Source organism: Heloderma suspectum, chromosome 4 (assembly GCF_057233095.1).
Source record: "Heloderma suspectum isolate Gila_16-S chromosome 4, 16-S_ref, whole genome shotgun sequence".
Taxonomy (NCBI): Eukaryota; Metazoa; Chordata; class Lepidosauria; order Squamata; family Helodermatidae; genus Heloderma; species Heloderma suspectum.
This window is the reverse complement of record NC_139461.1, coordinates 209,474,517-209,493,869: the sequence shown is the minus strand read 5'-3', so window position 1 is coordinate 209,493,869 and position 19,353 is coordinate 209,474,517. Positions and strand designations below refer to the sequence as shown.

Below are 19,353 nucleotides of genomic sequence, written 5' to 3'. Positions count from 1 at the left end.
CAAAAGCCAGAAGGAGTGTGGATAATTGTAGCAGCAAACACCACCGTCAGGTTGGACTCAGAGAGTGGGCGAACATGTGGATGAGCAAATAACAGGAGCGGAAGCCTTTTGGCTGGTCCCAGACTGGGGCCCAAAAGAAAGTAAGCAGAGAGGGGAAAGTCAGGGGGCAGCTTGCAATGGCAATGATAGCACAGAGGAAGAGAAGTAACCCCATCACTGCCATCATCCAGAAGCAATTTCAGGAAGCAGCTGTTCCTTTGCTGATATGTGGACCCCAGTCGTTGCCAGTAATTACAACTACTGGCACCACCAGGGTGGATCGTGATCACTTGTTTTGCCCCCAAGGTAATGAATGATCCAAAGGTCTCATCCCATGTCTTGGGAAGTTAGGGACTATTGAAGGAGTACAGCGTCTTCTGGTTGCTCAGTATTGCAGTGTAGGAGGTTTCCTGCATATCGTGCTGTCCTCAGTGAGTTGCAGTGGTAGCCAGGAGTGCTTTTTGACTAACCTCCGCTGATAAGATATGGCATTTTCTTTCAAATTCTTAGATGCTTCTTTAGGCCCTTGGTGACTGTCTCCCATTCCCCCAATGGCATTAACATTTCTGCTGTGAAGACCATGAATAGTGTGCTGGATGTGTAGGTACATGAGTGTCATGGTCCCCTACTGGAAAGCAGCTGTGACATAATCAATGACGAACAACACCCCTCCTTCCATCCCAGGGCTTTACCATTAACCCCCCACAAATATCTTTTAAGTTTTGTTTTTATTCCTCTCTACTTTTAGAGGCTCAGTGCTTCTCCACTATACTCATTAGGGTTGCCATATCATAACCCAGAGATCTTGCCCGACCTTTCCAAGTTTTCAAGTCAGCAGGAGGATACAAGGGCTGCATTGCCTGAATTATTTTTCTACCAATACCTTTGTCCCTTTTCCTTTCTCACCGGATGCATCAAACAGGATTCCATTTTTTAAAATCCCAGAGCACTTTGCGAAAGGTGGGTAGACACAGGGTCATGTGGAAGAACAATCCCTGTCACATTTACAGTAAATTTCTGCAAAAGTTCTGACACATGGGCTTAATTTCCTATGTTGCATTGTTTGCTTTCACACTTCAACGGGGTGCATAAGGCCACTCCTTGGCCCCCAAATCTATTTAGTGACAAAAGTGTAAACCAAATCTCTTTCAAGTATCAGCGAAGCAACAGTACATCCCAGTCTCTCAGCTGTCTGATCAAGGAAGCAATTCATGCTTTTTTTTCATGACAAGAGTAGAACTAAATGGTTACATGAGAAAAAGAATATTTGTAGAGGATGTTATGTGTAATGGTTCCCACAAATTCTCCCCTTGGTATATTTCCCCCCACCTGGGTTTATTTCCAGTTTTGGCTGGGAGAGGGGGAAGTTTAAAAATGGCCTGCGCAGGCCTCTGCTGGAGTTGGGGAGAGATATAATGGGTGCAAGTACAAAGGGCTAAATCCTACTTCTTGATGATTCTCCTTTGCAAATGCCTTCTCCACTCCTGCAACAATAATTCAAAGTAAACACAGATTGGGAATGCTGTATTTGCCTTATGATGTTTAGTTCTATCCTAGCAGAAGGCCACAGAAAATGAGTTATCTGAGGGTCAAACTCAGATAACCCATTTGAGGGTTAAGTGTAGCATGTAGCTGAGGTCAGTCTGTCGGTCTGTCTGTTCTTTCTTTCTTTCTTTCTTTCTTTCTTTTCTTTCCTGTACAGTAAGTATGCATGGCCCCAATTTACTTTGCACCAGGAATAAGGATGTGCATATCAGCAGAACGCAAGCTCACCAAAGTTCTCCGAATTCTGTTTCAAAGTTTGTTCTGACTCGAGTTCATATCAGGTTACAAGCTTTGTTTTTTGTTCTTTTTGCATTTAAATCTGTGCTTATTTTTGTGTGTGTTTTTCAAATGTACGCATCAATTGTGTACATGTTCGAAATGTATGGATTCTTCTCTCATTGATTAAAACATGTTTGTGCGCATTTTTCAACTGTATGCATTTGTTTCATGCACACTTTTCAAATGTATGCATGCAAAATCGGAAATGTGCGGACTTCGACTACAGATTGCGTTCAAGTCCATGTTTGATCTGGGAGGTGTGAGCTGAATAAATCCTGATAAAAATGAACTGAAATGAATTTCTCATACATACCTAACCAGGAAGAGATGGTTAAACCTTCTTCCCACTGTTTGCTTCCTGGCACACATACCATGTGGGGTTTTTTTTTGTTTAAACCCACGAAGACAGCTCACTTGGCATCAGGTTTAATCCTCACCTCCGGATGTATGGTGGTCCCAGGTTGGATTGGGGCTGCATATATTTACTCTAGAGCCTTTTTTTTTAAGCTTTAGCTGCATGCTATACAATAATCTGTCGTTTACCCTTGGAGTTGTGTGTAGGCTGTCTTCAGATGTTTAAATAAATGCATGAAGGTTGGGGCAGATCCTGTTACTGTGCTGTTGTTGTTATCTACACTCTGAATGTTTGTAAGGAGCTGCTGGATATGAATTGAAGGTCCTTGCATCTGGATACATGGATTGGATACCTGCTGGGTGTGTCATCAGTTACCCCAGGCCACATATACATTGCCAAATAAAATCTCAGGGTTTACTTTGCATATGTGCTTGCATTTTCATCCTGTTGCAGAACAAGCAGCTCTACAAAAGGAGGGACCACATTAACCCCTTCACATATTGAAAGCATCTGTGGAGGGGTTATGGTTATGCTAGTTAGTCCTTGCACTTGCTATTGATGTGTATGCTAACCATACCTCTCTGGCAGGTGCATGTTCAGTGGCTGTGTGAATGGACCAGATGTGCTTACTGACATATGTGCATAGGACACTTCCATGCAAAGAAAAATGGCTGATTGTTCCATGAGTGGAGGACCCCTAGGCACGTACACAGAATCCCTTCACATTGCTGTGGAATGTGTGGCTAGTGCATGCCATCACTGGGGAGGGGGTGGGAGGGCAGACCCTGCAACCCCCATCCCCCATGCTTTCAATGAATGCGAGGTTTATGTGAACCCCCAAATGTGATGAGAACAAAAGAACTGCACACAATCTAATTTTTAATCCAGCTGTTTTCAACAGGGGACACTGAGTTTTGATAAAAGTAAAATCTTTTTATTAACACTCTAATGGAATTTACTTTCTTTACACAGCAATAAGCAAAATTATTTTCATTTCCAAGTCAGCGGGTATGACATTAATAGCAAAGCTACTCACAAAAATGGCTTTGCACATTGGGTTCACTCCCTTCTGAGCTACAGCCATTAGCCCTGAAGAGTCCTGGGCTCCTTTAGAAGCCTTATTTGTTACACAATAAACCAGTCTGTCTTGTACAGATATGCAGTTTGTACACAATATAGTGTGCCTGAGTGCACATTTAAGTACAATACCTATACTGGAGAGAAAGTAATTGATTTAAGAGAGATGACAGCTCAGTAGCTCATTTCATACTTTCACAATATAGCAATTTTTCTAAAGCCTCTCGTTTTCTCCTTTCTTCCACGGTGCTGCTCATCTTAGCTTTCCATCAATTTACCTTAAGCATCCAAAGCAGCAAGGGACATTTCTGAACAACCTGGAGTATTCATCCTGGATCTGAAATGAAAAGATGGGATGAACACATTGGCTTATTAACAGGTAAATATATGTATTTTAAGCATCTTCCAGAGAGTGTGGCTTATTCCTTTAAAAAGGTTTTACATAATTTTGCCTTGGAGGGGATTAGGAAAGATGCTGAGGGGGCTTTCAGAATAAAGGCTTCAGTCCAGAATCAGATGACTATAGTTAGTAAACCTCTCTAATTATTTCATAGGATTACTGCTATACAATCTGAAATGCCTTGCTTCTTAAACCCCAGATGTGTAAGACATAAATCAGATTTCAGAGTCTTAGGGCATGATTGAGAATTATGTATGTGCATGAATTACTTTATTCATGTACGGCTGCGCTCCTTAATGCAGTTACTTCTATGAATGGCCCATTGAAATAAATGGAACTTCCAAGTTAATACGTCTATGATGGTAGTGTAGATCTCTCAGCTTCTCTATCCCTGATTAGATTGTCTCCCATTCTGGGACCTAGATCACAAGTTTATGACTAGCACGATGCCCCTGCTGAAACAGCTTTTCTGGCTGATTCCTGTGCAGACAGTAATGTCTGGAAAAAATCTCTATACAATTTACCACCAACATGCTGTGAATTTCTCGATATCCGTTCCACATTCCTGGTGGCTCCTGGTGGAGGGAGATGGAAACTCTCCACCGGTGTAACCCCTAAATTCTTGGGTTTTGCTCAAAACTGTCTGTACCATGGTTGAGTGAGAGGGAGAGAGATAACTTTAGCTTCAACCTGTATTTTCTTATCTCTCGCTCATGCACTAGTGACCCCAGGCATATAAGCTGTCCGTCATGCCTAACATAGTTTAAGGAAATGTATGCTGCCTTCCTTCTTTGATCTGTTCTCTCTACCTGCTCTTTTGTTAAAAATAAATACACCAAATGCTGCATTGCCACTGCATTGCCTGCCCCAGATAGACCACAGGTGGGCAAACTGCCACCCTCTAGATGTTGTTGGAGTCCATGTCCCATCATCCTTGACCATTGGCCATGCTGACGTGGGATGATGGGGGTTGGAAGCCAACAGCATTTGGAAGGCTTCAGGTTGCCCACTCCTGAGACAGACATTTTAGCATTTAACATACCTGTAGTTTTAAACACCCTTTGCTGCCATGGGGTGAAGGGGGGATCTGGATCAGGAGGGGACGTTAAACTCCACTCTTCTGTTTTGGTCCTGACAAAAATTACCCTGTAATTGGTGTTTAAAACTACACTTTCATCTAGAGATGGGAGAACCAGTGATTCTGAAGCTCACCTAAATTCTCTGAAAATCACTTTGAAGCTCACCGGTTCACTCCCATTTTTGTTTTCAACCTGTTTTTCAGCACATTTGAATGCGAAAAGCACACATTTTGAATGGGGAACTGCACAATTCTCAGCATATTTTTCACCCCCCCCCCCCAATTGACTAAAGCTTGAATATGTGTATTTTGGGGGAAACGTACATTTTGAAGCGCACTTTTTAAAAAAAATAGATATGAATTCTTTGAATGTGATTGCAAATTTGGGAATTTGTGAACATTGCTCAAAAAAAGCACTTCTTTTCATGTTTGGGATTGCAAATGGGACATATTGTAGTGATTGTGAACAGAAATGAGATTCTCATACATCCCTGTTTCCATTATCTGCTAACACGCATTTAATCTATACTCAAATTTGCCCTTTTCCTATTGATTGTGGGACAGTGTCACGTAAAAGGCTGTAGGAAGGTTTTGGATGTATTAATTTTTTTCAATTTTGGTGCCAATGGGAGCTCCTTGAAATGAAAATAGCTTCAGAGAAGAGAGTTTTCTTAGGGCTATGGCAGGGAGAGAAAGATTAAGCTTCCCCTCTTCACTCCTTGTGGCTCAAGGCTGCTCAGACTTCCCTGCAGCTGTTATTTACATAAAAAAAAAATATGCATGATAATTGCACATTATTTGCAGTGAAGTCTAGTTTGGCCCTTAGAAGGAAACCTTCTCTCACACATGCTGCTCATGTAGATGCTGCAACTGGGAAGAGGAGAAGAAATTCACAACTAGAACTATTACTTATTCTTGCCTGGGAGAGTATGAGAGCAGAAAAAACTATATTCTAGCACATGGGTGAGCAGAAGGTAGATCTCCAGATGTTTTGGTCTTCAATTTTCAGCATTCCTTGCCACTGGCCATGCTGGCAAGGGCTTGTTGGAGTTGAAGTTCAAAACATCTGGAGATCGACCTTCTGTCCACCACTGCTCTAACACACTCTGCTCCTCATGTTTTTGCTTGAGACTTGCTGTGCAAAGGGAACTGTTAATGTGTTGCCTGTTAGTGTTGCACTGAGCCTGAATTCTCTTAGGTTTGGCTACGAGAGCCTATATGAAAGCCCTTAAACTCTTGAACACGTACATGAATTTTTGCTCATTCAGCACCGTGCTTCCCCTCTCTGGCAGGAGGGACCATTGCAATTCTGCCCACAGTCACATGAGTTAGAGCTAGAGTATTTAAAGGGAGACTGACTCGGTTGGTTGGGAAATGCAGTTGGGTTTTTGATTGGCTTAGGGGAGGGATGGGGAATGCAACTCCCATTATCCCTTACCATTGGCTGTGCTGGCTGGGGCTGATGGGAGTTGCAGTCCAACAATATCAGGAGGTCCACACGTTCCCCACTCCTGCCTTAAGGAGTACACTGCTCCCTTGTCATGAGGCTGGTGAGCATCTCCAGCCTTGTATGTCTTGGGTTGGTTTGTCCAAATGAGTGGAAAGAAAACTTCAGGATGCCAAATAACCTCCCCACCCCTCCAAAAAAGGAGCCAGACCAGAACAAAAAAGGAGTTCCTTTTTGGCCTTCAAATTGTAAGTGTGGTTTGGGTTTGAGCATGTGTGTGTGCACAACAAAGTATTTCTAAGTAAAAAGGAGGACTTACTTTTCGTGACAATACACACAGAAATATGAAGATGAACAGTCCTTGAAATGCATTGAAGACTGTAAAGAGGTACGCTGTGACCACTGATCCCTGGATGACGTGGAGCACACCAAAGATCCAGGTAGCACCAAGGAGGAAGAGGAGAGAAAGCGCCCCCCGCGCACAAGATCTAGACAGAAGCAGAAGAGTTAACATTTCCCCCCTTTTTTCCTATCTAATTGCTACACTTAACAAAGCAAGTATTATTATTTTTTTCAGTTGAGAAATATCCCCAAGAACTGCACGGCAGTTACATGGTTTCTACTTTAGGGTGTGCTGCAGTGCTGTTACCAGAACGATCCCCCCTCTTCCTTTTATAGCAGAATCACTGAAGAAGGAGTAAACCTGGACAGCTTTTAAAACACTGGCTGTCTTAATCTTCAAATCTGTTTTCTCTGGTGTACTGCAGAGCCATATGATTTGATTTTAAATCTACTGTTAGTGTAATTCCCCAAGGTAAAACATATGTCTGTTCTGAAGTATACCCCCTAAGAAACCTTGGAAAAAATGTATAGTATGCTCTTAGGTCAGCATATGTGCATGACATCAAAGAGATCTTTTGGCTGTTTCTCAGTTTCAGCCTCGGAGATAGTGCTGGCTGTAAAACCAGACTTTCTCTTTATATTAAAAAGGATTTTGCTTTTACAATGCAAAAGAACTTTAAATTGTTGCAGGGTTAGAATACTGATGCCCAAACAGCATACAAATCAATTGCCTGATCTCTCTCTCTCTCTCTCTCTCTCTCTCTCTCTCTCTCTCTCACACACACACACACACACACACTCACTCTTTGTTACCCTGCAATATAAGTATGCCCAGCTTTGCTCGTGGACTCTGACAAATTACACCATGTTGTCTTGCAAATGGGCTCACTGATTAGTTTATTCTTTCATTTTCAGTCCAGCAGTTTCTGGACTTCCTTTGTGCAAGAAAGCTCCCTCCCCTACTCTCTTTTTGGTGTTGTTCCCTCAGACATGAATAAATTCTTGACTTCATTAGAAGCAGCGCACTGTGTGAGCTGATAGGGTGAGGAACAGGAGAAAAGTGATCAATCAAAGAATTGCTAAATCCTAACTATAAATCTAGTGCAGTGAGCTGAAACTGCAGGAGTGTTCCTAAGCAACAAAAACAGTAAGTTGTTTTCAATGGTCCCTGTAGCACACTCCAGCTTTTCCAGCACAAACGGTTTTCAAGGTCTCTATAAATCAGTTTTAAAGAGAATGAGTTGATGGAAAAATCATGGCACACATGAAATAAAGCAAAATAAAAATCTGGATAAAGAACAAATGACTAACACCCCCTCCCCATTTCTATGTTCCCCCAAGAAAAAAAGGGTGAATCATCCAGAAAGTAAAAGCCAAAGATAAGCATTTTTAAGCCCTATTGATTGAGAATTAAGCATGTGCACACTTAGCTCTCCTTTACTGAAATAAATGGGGCTTAGGCTGCAGTCTTACCTGGGAGTAAGTCTCACTGAATTCAGTATGACTTACTTCTAAGTAAACATGCATAAGATTGCACAAGATAGTTGGATTGTGCCTCAAATTTGATTGCTTCACAATGACTGTTCACATGATCCGGGAGGAAAAATAAGCCCCAGTGGTGGTGCCAGTCGCACACTGCCTAATTTCCATAATTGGCCTTGCCGTGAGCAGCTTGTCAATGTTGTCTGAACCTGGTGAGGGTGGGTGGTGGTGGTGGCTTATAAACAACCCCAGAATACATAAGCCACCCTTGCACACACTCTTGCTGGGTTTGGAGGACATGACAACCTGCGACCGGCAAGGGTAATTATGGAAATTAGATGGTGCATATATGGCACACATGAGGAAGAAAAATAAGCCACTGTGGCTTTTTTTTCTTCTGCAATCTTGCGGACCTGCCCATAATGACGCATTCTTTATCAAGAACACAGATGGTAATTCTCTTTGAAGCACAGCTTTTAAGACACTTTCCCCAGACAAGCTTTGCAAAATTATAGTCCTAAAAAAAAATAATAATCTTAGCGATCCATCAATATTTTCACTCCAGAATTTTAATAACATTTTTAAAAAAACCTCTAAAGGGACAGACTGTGTAATTTTTAGGGCTGTGCACCGCTTTGGTCTGAAGCCCAAATACTATGTTGAAGTGGGCTGCTTCGAGAGGTGCCTCCACATGATACGAGGCAGAACAGAATAGAGTTGCCCCAAAGTGAAGCGGCTTGTATAGGAAGCGCCGCATCTGACACGGTGATTTGTTCTCAGCAACCCAGAAAGCCTGGTATGAACTTGAGAAAGTTCAGTGAGGGGTTGAGGAGGAGGGAGGGGGGAAGGAGGGAGGAGGAGGAGGAGGGAGCTTTAGCGAATGGAAGCTCTAGTTGCCAAATCAGGGCTGAACATAACCCAGCAATCTCCAATCAGTGACAGTGGTGAAGGATGGTGGGGGGAAGGTTGAATAACTGCAGAAAAACACCTGTGTTTCAGAGACAGAGATCATTCTGGTGGTGTTACTTAGGGATGTGTGAATCCACCCCCATCTGGGTTCTCCAGATGCCTCCCCCCCAGCCCCTGCTCTGCTCACCAGTCCCTCTGCCTCTGCCACGATTGCCATGTTTTAAAAAACATGGCAATTGGAAGTCTATGTGCACATAGACTTAGATGCAAAAAGTGCCATGGATCTTGAGTATATGGGCTATTCACAGCACTATTTGCATATAAGTTTGTGTCCACATAGACACAATCACCCAGGCAGGAGGAGGAGGAGGCGCAGCGCATGTCCCTGCTGCTCGCTAGCTGTCTCCTCCTCATGAGCAGGAGACAGTTAGCAGTTCTTGACAGCCGAGCAGGCAGGAGGAGGTGGAGCGTGGGGCTGAGAGGTATAGCTCTTTGCTTTGAGAGTTTTGTGGAAAAAATAATATTTCTGCTGCACCTAGCACAAAAGGTACTGCACCAAACTGTCTGAAATTTGGTGGGTGGGATTCCCTCCATGTCAGCAGAGAGGTTCCCACGTTTCATGTATTTATCATGAAAACTGAAAAAGTTATGACCATTTGTGTTTTCCCATGCAATTCAATGGGAAAATGCCCAAAGTGATCCGGATATCCAAATCTCACTTTGGATCCGGAAGTGAGTCACAGAAGCACAGAATAGTAGGGCTGGAAGGGGCCTATAAGACCATCGAGTCCAACCTTCTGCTCCAAGTCAAAGCATCCCTGACAGATGGCTGTCCAGCCTCGTCTTGAATGCCTCCAGTGTGGGAGAGCCCACTACCTCCCTAGGTAATTGGTTCTATTGTGGTATTGCTCTAATAGTCAGGACGTTTTTCCTGATGTCCTGATGTTCAGCCAGAATCTGGCTTCCTGTAACTTGAGCCCATTACTCTGTGTCCTGCACTCTGGGATGATCGAGAAGAGATCCTGGCCTTCCTCTCTGTGACAGCCTTTCAAGTACTTGAAGAGTGCTATCACATCTCCCCTCAGTCTTCTCCTTTCAAAGCTAAGCATGCCCAGTTCTTTCAGTCTCTCCTCATAGGGCTTTGTTCCCAGTCCCCTCGTCATCTTTATTGCCCTCCATTGAACCCTCTCCAGTTTGTCTGCATTCTTCTTTAAATGTGGTGCCCAGAATTGGACACAGTACTCCAGATGAGGCCTAACCAGTGCTGAGTAGAGGGGAACTTGCATTTCAAGTAGAGGGGAAAGAGTTGAAGCGGAATGGGTCTGATCTGGTCCGAGTTGAAGCGGGGCTGATTTGCAGAGTCTGAAGTGGCATCCAAAGCAAAGCAGATGGTCCGTGCAAAGCCTTAGTAATTTTTACTCAAGTTTCCTGGCACTTTAAACTTTATAGAGATATTTTTGCTTCAGTGAAATTATCCTCCTCCTCTGAATTTTGCAGTGGAGTTTTCCAGTCAAAACATGTGTACAAAAATGTGTATATTAGGGAAAATAATCTTAAAATGCATTGTATCATCAAATTTGCTTGCAAAAATGTGTGTATTAGGCAAAAAAGCATGCAAAAAAGCATGTCCTAGGAGAAATGTGCACAAAAATACTTATGAATTTTCATGCAAACTGTTTAAAAAAAAACACACACAAAACATTTCAATGTTCTGGACAAGCCAAACTCAAGACTGGGAAAATTCTTAAAGTTCAAGACAAATCCAACTTAAGATTGGAAAAATGAGAAACTGAAATTGGCAGATTTGTCCATCCCTACCCTAAACACATTTACCTTGGAGTAAATCCCATTGAACTGTCTGGCACTTATTTCCAAATAGACATGTCCAAGATTGCACTGCTAGGCTGACAGTAAATCCTACTGCATTCAATGGGGCCTATGTCTGAGTAGTGATGTATAGGATTGCGCCCTTATACATTTGTTAGCAAGACAAATTCCTTAATACAATAGAAGATATAGTTTCCTTCTTATTAAACAGCAAACAATTGCTTCAATTTAAAGGATTACATTTGGTGTTGTTGTTGTTCAGTCGTGTCCGACTCTTCGTGACCCCATGGACCATAGCACGCCAGGCCTTGCTGTCCTGCGCTCTCTCCCGGAGTGTGCTCAAGTTCATATTCATTGCATCAGTGATACTATCTAGCCATCTCATCCTCTGCCATCCCCTTCTCCTTTTACATTTGGTGTAACAACATTAAAATCAACTTACACTTTTTAAAAAATTGTCAATGTTAAAATTTACCTTATGTTTTCATAGCAGCTAACTTCTGGCTTTAGCATGGCTGTTTGTTGAAAAACCTTATAGATAATGACACCAAAAGCCATCAAATTAACCTGGAAAAAATAGTTTTTTTAGTTTAGCATGATAGTTGCTGGAAGTATAGCACTATTTTCCTGTTTAAAGCAAACAATTAAACAGTTTTTGCAGTGTCGAGATGAAAAAGCCACTCTGATCCATTTATATTAAACAACAAAGAATACATAGGCCAAAGAGGATTGTAACTCTATATTCATTCAAGTGTATAAATACCAGCAGTCTGCAAATGTTTACTGAATTTATTGGTAAATCTCTGTAGTTCCCCCCCCCCCCCGAAGTATGTGTATGAATGGTATATTTCACCTAAATAAAAATTATACAGATACCTCATTCAAAGATATTTCTATCACATACATGCTATTACCTGAAAAATAACATTAGTTCCGAATCTTTTAGATAGATACTTCATAAATTTGCATGGGGTTAGTGAATATGTTGCTGGATATTGTATTTTTTTTATTACTCTTTTGTAAATTGCTTCAAGACTCCTTTCGGTTGTGTGAAGTGATACATAAACTTAATAAGCTAAACTAACTACACTGAAATTTTTGGGTAAAAGTTACAAGATAAATATCTGGAAGGACTTCATGACATGTCTCAAAAGTAACAGTTGTAAAAGGGTAATGTACTGTGGACTGGGTATTAAACTTTTCATTTGTTTCACTAACTAAGAACAAGCAATGGTCCAGAAAGTATGCAACCGCCTGTAAGAGAGAGAGGCATTCATTTGTGAGAATATATGCCAAATGCAGTTTAAGTAAAATAGCCAGCTATAGTTACACAAAGCCAGCATGACATGAGTCAAATCACTGCTCAGTAGCTAGAATTGGCTTTTTCACATAAACTTGGCTGATTTCTGAGACAGAGCCCCCTCGAGGCTGCAGCTCCCCTTCCTTCTAATCACCCAGCCCTCTGAACCTATTTCTTACTAGCTGAGATGGTGGTGGTAGCTGTAGTATAATAACTGCATTCCAGCTGCAGGGCCAAGGAAGGAAGGAGGTCTTTAACTTCCTCCCCTCTCTGATGCCTAGTGCACTATGCAGAAACACATACCAAATCAAAGGCCTTGGGGGCTCTTGGGAAAGCTGAATTTCCCAAAAGCCACCAGGGTCCTTTGCACTGGTGCACTGCAAAGTAATACTCCAGGTGCTGGAGAGAATAAAGAGAGAAACTGCATCCTTTCCTCTCCCTGTAGCCAGAACACATTGCTGCTGCCCCTGTTATTGCCATTGGCCTGTCCAGTAAGTAGAGTTTAAAAGGAGGGGACAAGCAGGTTGGGGAGAGGGTGGGAAGGGGTTTACACCAGCAATTCTTATTTGGTTCAGATTTTCATCTGAGCCAGAAGAGAATTCAGGGCTTGTAATGCTCACATCCTCTTTGAGGTCAACATCACAAACCACCAGATTTGTACCTGAGCCCGGAAACTACAGTCTCTGTGACATTTCTACTGTTGAGCATATATTATGTAATTTTTTTAAAAAAACTATTTTGGTGGATATAAATATAATACCCTACACTGAGATATAGAATAGGTGCGTCTCACCTTAAGATGAAGTAGCTCCCGCACTCAAGTCATGAAGACTTGAGAAGAAAGAAGCAGGGTGTTCCTAGCTAGGCTAGGTGTCTGTGACATTTGCTCAATAAAGTGATGCGAGTGTTTGAAGTAAATAAAGGTGTCTGATCAGATATTCACAAGCACCAATTCTTCACGAAATAATATCCACAAGCAACAGTATACCAATATAGATTTTTTTTTTAAAAAAACAAAACCTTTATATTCTAGAGTTTGCCTGCACCTCCACCAATAATAACAGCATTCTCCTTGGACAACGTTTGCCAGAAGGCTGCTTCTGAAGTGGGCTTTGGTGTTTTATAAAAGTTATGCTAATACACAAAAGAGCACCTCAACACCTTCATACTCTCCAATGCTTCACTGATGAAAGTTGGGACACTACTCGTGTATGTATAACATTCTCAAGATGAAGAAACACTGCCTGAGTTTCCTTCACCCAGGTCCACTTTGGTCCTTTTCACATATTCCACCAGCAAAGTATGAGAAATTTGTTTAGGACCAGAATTTACCCTGTAAATTTACCAGAACAGGACCAGAATTTACCCTGTTCACAACTCCTGTTACTGATTGTGGACTCAAATGCAATCTGCGGTATAAGTCCATACCTTTGTGAGCTTGTGATGTGATTTGCAGAACAACAACAAAAAAGTGTTCAAAAGTGTGTGCACTAGAAAAATTGCATTAAAACTCATACCTTTGAAAAATATGCAGAAATATGCTTTAGTCAATAGGACTAAAATGCACAATAAATTCATACATTTTAAAAATAAGAACAATTTTTCATGCAACAAGAAATAGTTAAAGCTTGCAGTTTGATAGGAGTCAGAACTGTCTTCAAGGCTGGAATTCCTAGAACCTTGGTAAGCTCACATTTTTTAAATTCACAGATCTCTATATTCAACTGAATGTACATACAGGGGGTAACAAGATCATGTCTTCTTATGGACGCTGACCTGCCTTGTGTTCAGATGAAGGTGTAAAAGAGCCTTGACAATACAAACTGCCTTTCCCTGTATCTTGCTGCCTATGAATTGAGCTCTGACAGGGAGGCACTTGTGGTTATATCATCACCTAACAAAGTCTGGACTTCCAGAACTCATAATAGGGCCTCCTCAGTGGTGGCAACCCAGTGGTGATACTGGCTAGTTGCTGTGCATTTTTATTGGTTTTATAATGATATATTGTGTATTGTGATAGGATATACATTTTACAAATAAATAAAAAGAAAGAAATAGACGTTGTTTGCTCGACTGCTTATTCAAATGTTCATGATTGCACAAAGCCTAATCAAGGGCATTTGTACATGCATAGACCTTTTCATACCTTCACCTTCAAGCGGCCCTGATCTCACTCCCTTGGTAAGGATGAAACTGCTTCTACAGATAAATAAATTCACCAGATACCATCTAAGGCTAAGCAGAATATTTTCACTTGAGAACTTTCAGCTTTAAGTTCAATGTGAGCAGGGAAAGGAGTGGTGAAATCACCTGGTGTGGAGTCCTGCCATGAGCAGCAGCCAGTATTCCACACAGGTGGTCAAATATATGTTGCCCATACCACCAGCAGAGGGCCCGGACAGATATAAGGTGTCCATTGGAGGCTGGGAAGCAAAAGATGCTTTGTACCAGTGATCTCCCCATGGCTTCAAAGTTTTGTGTTTGACCATCTTTCTTCTTCAGAGCCTTGACCTGCAGGGCCAGAGTAGGGATGGGCGAACACACCCCATCCCGTGCTGCTCACTGGGCCCCTGCTTTCTAGCTGACCCTGTTCATGGCATGCGCCAAAAAGCTGGGTGGTCTGCGGGCACCTGGCAAGTGGCGCACAGCCTCATGCTCCTTCACCAAGCAACCATTTTGTGAAAAACAGTTGCTCAGCCTTTTCCATAAGTCATGATTCTGCGCAAATGGTGGCCGTAAAGAGGCCCATTTATGTAATATTACAGGCATAAATGGTTGCATCTGTAATTTTGCATATAATGGCCTCTTTATGGCTGCCATTTGTGCAGAATCATGATTTATAACAAAGGCTGAGCAACTGATTTGCACAAAATTGCAGCTTGGTGGAGCATCAGGGACCATTGCGCTTGCCTGACTTGGTGTGCGCCGAGTTGGGCGAGTGTGGTGGTCACAGACTGGTGTCCTGGAGGCTGAGTTGGTGGGAACCCACTGACCTCAAGCCCCAAACCAGATGCTTGTGACATCCCTAGGTCAGAGTGTGCAGTACCATCCCTCTACACACTTTTAGCCCTCATGAGTTCAGGCAAATGCCAGAATATGGCTTAGTTGCTTTCAGAATTAATTCTCCACTACTTTGCATGAGAGATTTTCTGAAGCTACTTACATTTAACATTCTGACCTAGGATACCTCTGAAACAAGCAGTTTTCATAGTTAATTATATGATCAAGTTGACATTTATGATAATTATATGTAGGTTTGCTTTGTATGACATATATTCTGGTGATTCAGCTCAATTCAAGGTGCTGTTTTTAACCTATAGAGCCCTACACGGTTTGGGACCGCAATACCTGATAGAGCGCCTCCCCCGAAATGAAGCTACCCATACTCTACATTCAACATCTATGGTCCTCCCCTGGTGCCTCCTCCAAAGGAAGCTCGGAAGGTGGCAATGAGGGAAAGGGCCTTCTCAGTGGGTGGCCCCTTGCCCCACCTGTGGAACAATCTCCCTGATGAAGACTGCTTGGTGCCAACCTTGTTATCTTTTTTGGCATCAGGTTAAGACCTTCCTCTTCTTTCAGGCATTTGACAGCACAGGATGAGTTTTTAATCGGTCCCGGATCTGTCTTTGGTGATGACTGACTGTTCAAAGTTGTTATTAGTTACATGTTGTCTTTGTGCATACTGTCTCTGTGTTATATGTAAATGGCTTTTTAACTTTGTATATTGTATTTTAATGTTTGAATTTCTGTAAACCACTCAGAAGGCATCGGCTATGGGGTGGTATAGAAATGTTAATCATCATCATTGATCAAAGAATTCACTTTATTTTTCAGCTGGGATTATGTTCGGCCTCAATGCTCTCATTGAAGCAGGGGTGGGGAGCTTGTGGCCCTCCAAATGTGTTGGCTTACAACTCTCCTCACCATTGGTTATGGTGGCTGGGGTTGATGGGAGTTGTAGGGCAAAACATGTGGAGGGCCATAAGTTCCTTACCCCTGCATTAAGGGGTGGGATTTCAGCAGGAACACAGAGGGAATACCCAGGATAGCTTTAAAGCAGAAATGTACACCTTTTCAGGAGTCTAGGGGTTCAACTCTATGCATGTTTAGTTGTAGGACTTTTTTCTGTCTAAACATGCATAGGATTGCACCTTAGACATCTTAATTATGTAGCATCCATCAGATCATCTGGTGTAGTTCTATCTTATCAACCTGTTCTAAGGCCACAGATAGTGCTTGACATCGAAGGAACTAACTAGGAATTAAATTTCAGCTTCTTTACTGGTCCTTTTGTGCTATCAGTCTGTTGGATCCAGAGATCGGTGAGTCATGGCACAGGTGCTCTCACTTCCCACTCATGCAAGAGGGAAGTGGTTTTCATGGATTCTCCGCCTTAGCAGAGTGAAAGAGTAACTGACAGCAGAGGCCAGAATGGAATGAAGGGTGGAGAAAGTTAGGTAGAAATGGAGCAGAGACAGTGAGAGTTCAGGAGCAGTTAATTGAGTTAGGATGGAGAGAGACAATGAAAGTAATTAGGAGCCAGAGTTAGTTAAGCTGAGAGTTAAGTGAGAAGACAGAATTAGTTAAGTGAGTAGACAGATATTATCTAAAGCAGAGATGGTTTTTAGAACCATTATTATAGGGCCACAGGTGTGCCCTTTTGATAAAGACAGTTGTGCAGCTAGGTAATTTTAGATTCTGGTCTTTAGATGGCATCTGGATTACTTCAGTTGTGAAGCACTCAACTAACATTTCTCCCTCTCCCATTGTTCCAACTGCCATTCCATACTTCAAAAGTGTTTCTACATTCTTGATACATTAGAACAACCACAAAACTGTTTGTCAACCCTGATTAAAAACAAAAACACTCTGCACGTGTGCAGCTTGGCATTTTAAAACTCACTTAAATCATAGCACCATCATGACTAAAAGAATAAAATGGAGTTTGCTTCTGCACCTGCTTCTCTGTGGGTGCTCATCCCCCCACCCCCGGCTGCAGGCTGCTAGATGTTGGCCCCGAGATCCAGCCCTAACTGCACCACTGGTTAAGGGTGAGTCAATTAAATCACATTCTACCATTATAACCAGAAATTAGGGGGCAGCAGGTTTTATGGCTAATAATCAGAAAATGGCTTTCTTCAGGATTGATCTGAAACTTGGCACTATAGGATAGGTCTGTGCCAATTTTGAGGTAGAAAGGGTAAGAAATGGCTTATTTATAGGAGTTTCAATTTAAGAAGTGATCTCCAGCAGGTCGACACAGCTGTTGTCAGGGAGTTTTTTCCCCTATCAACTTTGCTGGGTTTCTTCATTTGTACTGTGGGAATCAGTGAACTAAAATGGATAAGCATGGGTGAATTTAATTCAGGTGACCATTATATCTACTACTGTGGGCAAGAATCCCTTAGAAGAAATGGAGTAGCACTCATAGTCAATAAAAGGGTGGGAAAAGCAGTACTGGGGTACAATCTCAAAAATGATAGAATGATCTCAGTACGAATCCAAGGCAAACCATTCAACATCACAGTAATTCAAGTCTATGCCCCAACCACTGAGGCCGAAGAAGCTGAAGTTGATCAGTTCTATGAAGACCTACAACATCTTCTAGAGTTAACACCAAAAAAAGATGTCCTTTTCATAATAGGGGGTTGGAATGCTAAAGTAGGAAGTCAAGAAATCCCGGGATAACAGGCAAGCATGGCCTTGGTGTACAAAATGAAGTAGGACAAAGGCTAATAGAGTTTTGCCAAGAGAACATGCTGATCATAGCAAACACTCTTTTCCAACAGCACAAGAGGCGACTCTACACATGGACATCACCAGATGGTCAATATCGAAATCAGATTGATTATGTCCTTTGCAGCCAAAGATGGAGAAGCTCTATACAGTCAGTAAAAACAAGACCTGGAGCTGGCTGTGGCTCAGATCATGAGCTTCTTGTTGCAAAATTTTGGCTTAAATTGAAGAACGTAGGGAAAACCACTAAACGATTCAGGTATGACCTAAATCATATCCCTTATGAATATACAGTGGAGGTGAGGAATAGATTTAACGGATTAGACCTGATAGACAGAGTGCCTGAGGAACTATGGACGGAGGTCTGTAACATTGTTCAGGAGGCAGCAATGAAATCCACCCAAAGAAAAAGAAATGCAAGAAAGCAAAGTGGCTGTCTGATGAGGCTTTACAAGTAGCTGGGGAAAGAAGGGAAGCGAAAAGCAAGGGAGAAAGGGGAAGATATATCCAACTGAATGCAGAGTTCCAGAGAATAGCAAGGAGAGACAAGAAGGCCTTCTTAAATGAACAATGCAAAGAAATCGAGGAAAACAACAGAATGGGAAAGACTAGAGATCTCTTCAAGAAAATCGGAGATCTCAAGGGAACGTTCTGTGCAAAGACGGGCATGATAAAGGACAAAGAAGGCAGGGACCTAACAGAAGCAGATAAGATTAAGAAGAGGTGGAAAGAATACACAGAAGAACTATACAGGAAAGATCTGAATGTCCCTGATAGCCATGATAGTGCAGTCACTGAACTTGAGCTGGACATCCTGGAGAGTGAAGTCAAGTGGGCCTTAGGAAGCATTACTAACAACAAAGCTAGCGGAGATGACAGTATTCCAGCTGAGCGATTTAAAATCCTAAAAGATGATGCTGTTAAAGTGCTGCACTCAATATGCCAACACATTGGGAACACTTACAGTGGCCACAAGACTGGAAAAGGTCAGTTTACATTCCAATTCCAAAGAAGGGCAATGTCAAAGAGTGTTCAAACTACCGTACAATTGCGCTCATTTCACACGGCAGCAAGGTTATGCTCAAAATCCTACAAACTAGGCTTCAGCAGCATCATGCGAACCGAGAACTACCGGAAGTATAAGCTGGGTTTCGAAGAGGCAGAGGAACTAGAGATCAAATCGCCAACATTTGCTGGATCATGGAGAAAGCAAGAGAATTCCAGAAAAATGTCTATTTCTGCTTCATTGACTACGCTAAAGCCTTTGATTGTGTGGATCACAACAAACTGTGGCAAATTCTTAAAGAGATGGGAGTACCAGACCACCTTCCCTGTCTCCTGAGAAACCTGTATGAGGGTCAAGAAGCAACAGTAAGAACCGGACATGGAACAAACGATTCGTTCAAAATTGGGAATGGAGTACAACAAGGCTGCATATTGTCGCCCTGCTTATTTAACTTATATGCAGGGTACATCATGAGAAACACCAGGTTGGATGAATCACAGGTCGGAATTAAGATTGCCGGGAGAATTATCG

General features: G+C 42.2%; 1 protein-coding gene across 1 annotated transcript in view; it reads right to left on the bottom strand.

Moving 5' to 3' along the window:
• Positions 1-3,084: 3,084 nt before the first annotated feature.
• Positions 3,085-19,353, bottom strand: part of ADGRL4 (adhesion G protein-coupled receptor L4) — a 170,949-nt gene continuing 154,680 nt past the window's right edge. The window contains exons 14-16 of the mRNA XM_084852118.1: positions 11,256-11,347; positions 6,540-6,708; positions 3,085-3,632 (exon numbers count right to left, since the gene is read on the bottom strand). Of these exons, the coding sequence (XP_084708244.1) occupies positions 3,570-3,632; positions 6,540-6,708; positions 11,256-11,347 (324 nt within the window). The 3' untranslated portion in view covers positions 3,085-3,569. The remainder of the gene's footprint in view (positions 3,633-6,539; positions 6,709-11,255; positions 11,348-19,353) is intronic.